Source organism: Triticum urartu, chromosome 3A, assembly GCF_056163025.1.
Source record: "Triticum urartu cultivar PI428250 chromosome 3A, HENAU_Tu73, whole genome shotgun sequence".
Classification (NCBI taxonomy): domain Eukaryota; kingdom Viridiplantae; phylum Streptophyta; class Magnoliopsida; order Poales; family Poaceae; genus Triticum; species Triticum urartu.
The window spans coordinates 252311997-252314001 of record NC_141875.1 but is presented as its reverse complement, the minus strand read 5'-3'; the positions used below and the strand labels follow the sequence as shown (position 1 = coordinate 252314001).

The 2005-nt window shown below is 52.0% G+C and overlaps 1 protein-coding gene across 1 annotated transcript; it reads left to right on the top strand.

Moving 5' to 3' along the window:
* Window positions 1-643: 643 nt before the first annotated feature.
* LOC147979369 (uncharacterized) lies at window positions 644-1465 on the top strand. Its single transcript, XM_087515171.1, has 2 exons — window positions 644-1001; window positions 1458-1465. Exons 1-2 carry the CDS (start codon window positions 644-646, stop codon window positions 1463-1465), a joined length of 366 nt encoding a protein of 121 aa, XP_087371297.1.
* The last annotated feature ends 540 nt before the right edge of the window (window positions 1466-2005 follow it).

Sequence of the window (2005 nt, the reverse complement as noted above, 5' to 3'; positions counted from 1 at the left end):
CCAGCGCAACGCTCATGGCAGGCCAGGAGGGGCATCTATTAAAGGGCACGCGGCACATCGCCCCGCACCCGACCGAGGCGCCGCAGCCTTATGATGGTGCTCCTCATGCCTCGGCCATCCCTCCGATCAGTAGGACTCCTGATGATGGTGCTCCCGAGGCCACGATTACCCCGTTAGATGACAAAACTCCTGAGGTTCCCCAGCCTCAGGAGGCACCGGACCCCGCCAACGCTTCCACCCTCATCGAGCACCCACTGTACTTCGTCAGCAGGGTGTTGCGTGATGCGCAGGTGTGCTACCCCATTCCACAAAAACTTTTGCTCGCACTCCTTGTTGCCTCCTGAAAGCTGTGTCACTACTTCCAAGGACACCCCATCAATGTCATCTCAGCCTACCCCTAGGAGAGGGTACTCCGGAGCCCTAACGCCGCGGGAAGGGTCGCCAATGGAGCATTGAGCTGCAGGCGTTCCATTTGGAGTTCAACACCACCAGAATCATCAAAGGTGCGGCCGTTGCTGACTTTTTGGTAGAATGGACTATGGCCCCTGACCGAGAAGTGGGCAAGGGCCATTCTCTCACGCCCGGAAGAGAAGCACCGGATGGTTGGGTCATGTACTTCAACGGAGCATTCGCACGTCAGGGCATGGGGGCTGGAGCCGTGCTCATCTCGCCTACCCAAGACAAGCTCTACAACGTCGTGCAGCTCTGCTTCCAGCATGGCGAGAAGTTCTCCAACAACATTGCGGAATACGAGGGCCTAATCATCAGCCTCAAGGCTGCGGCGACTCTGGGAGTCAGGCGCCTCACCATCAGGGGCGACTCCCAGCTCCTCGTCAAGTTCTCCAAAAAGGTGTACACGCCAAAGGACGAGCACATGGAGGCCTACCTTGAGGAGGTACGCACAATTGAGAAACAATTCTTAAGCTTGGAATTGGAGCACATGCCACACGACACGAATAAGGAGGCATACAACATCGCCAAGAGGTCATGTTTCTGTCACAGTAGGTCATGTTTCTGTCATGCATGTACATCCACGACGATTTTATGATAGAATCAAGATAGTCATACCTATGCCGTCGTAGAAGTGTTTCATCACATTACTAAAATTTAGCATCACGGAAGTGTCCACTTCCATGACGATAAATCACGCATCATCGAAGTTCTTTCGTCAAGGGTAACCAACACGTGGCATCCGATAACCCGTTATCAGCACGTACCAATGGGAATTTTCCACATGTAAAATTCTCAATGGCCAGAGGAACCATGTGTTGGCTCACCGTTGGGACAGATGTCAACCACTCATTGGACCGAAGGCGCCTATGTTACGTCGACACGTGGCAAGGCCCAATAGAGGGCCATTCCGGTGAAAAGGCCGGCCCATTTTACTTGATCAGAAGGTAGCGAGCTGGCCGACGGAAAGCCTGTTAATGACCTGTTTGCATATATCCCATTTACAGCTTGCTAACTCACGACCCATTACAGCCACTACAAAAAAGAGACATTCGTGACATTTTGGGCCAAACAAATTTTTTTGTCATGCTTATGACACTTCTATGACGATAATTGTGAAAAACCTGGTATCATCATAGATGTGGTTGGATCCTACTTCTATGACAAAAAACCATGATAGAAAATGGGCTTTTCGTCCTGGGCAGGCCACAGACACAGCTGCATGACATTCTTTGGGTCGTGCATGACGGAAAAAAAACATGGTAGAAACAAGGGCGAGGAAAATATTAGGGAGTTCCTGGTTACGGTGGGTGGTCGGGGCCGAGCGATGCACGATGGTATGCGTGGTTCTCTCATACACGCACGCGCGTGTGTGCGAGGCGTTGCGCTCTAACTGAACCCAAGAGAGGCATTGGGCTCTAACTGAACCCGAGCGATTGCACTAGCTACATTACTGAACCCCGGTCGATCCCTTGCTGTTAACTAAACCCGAGTGACTCCTTCACTACTACTGCTAACTGAAGCCGGTCGATGCTGCCTCTTGATGAACAATGAG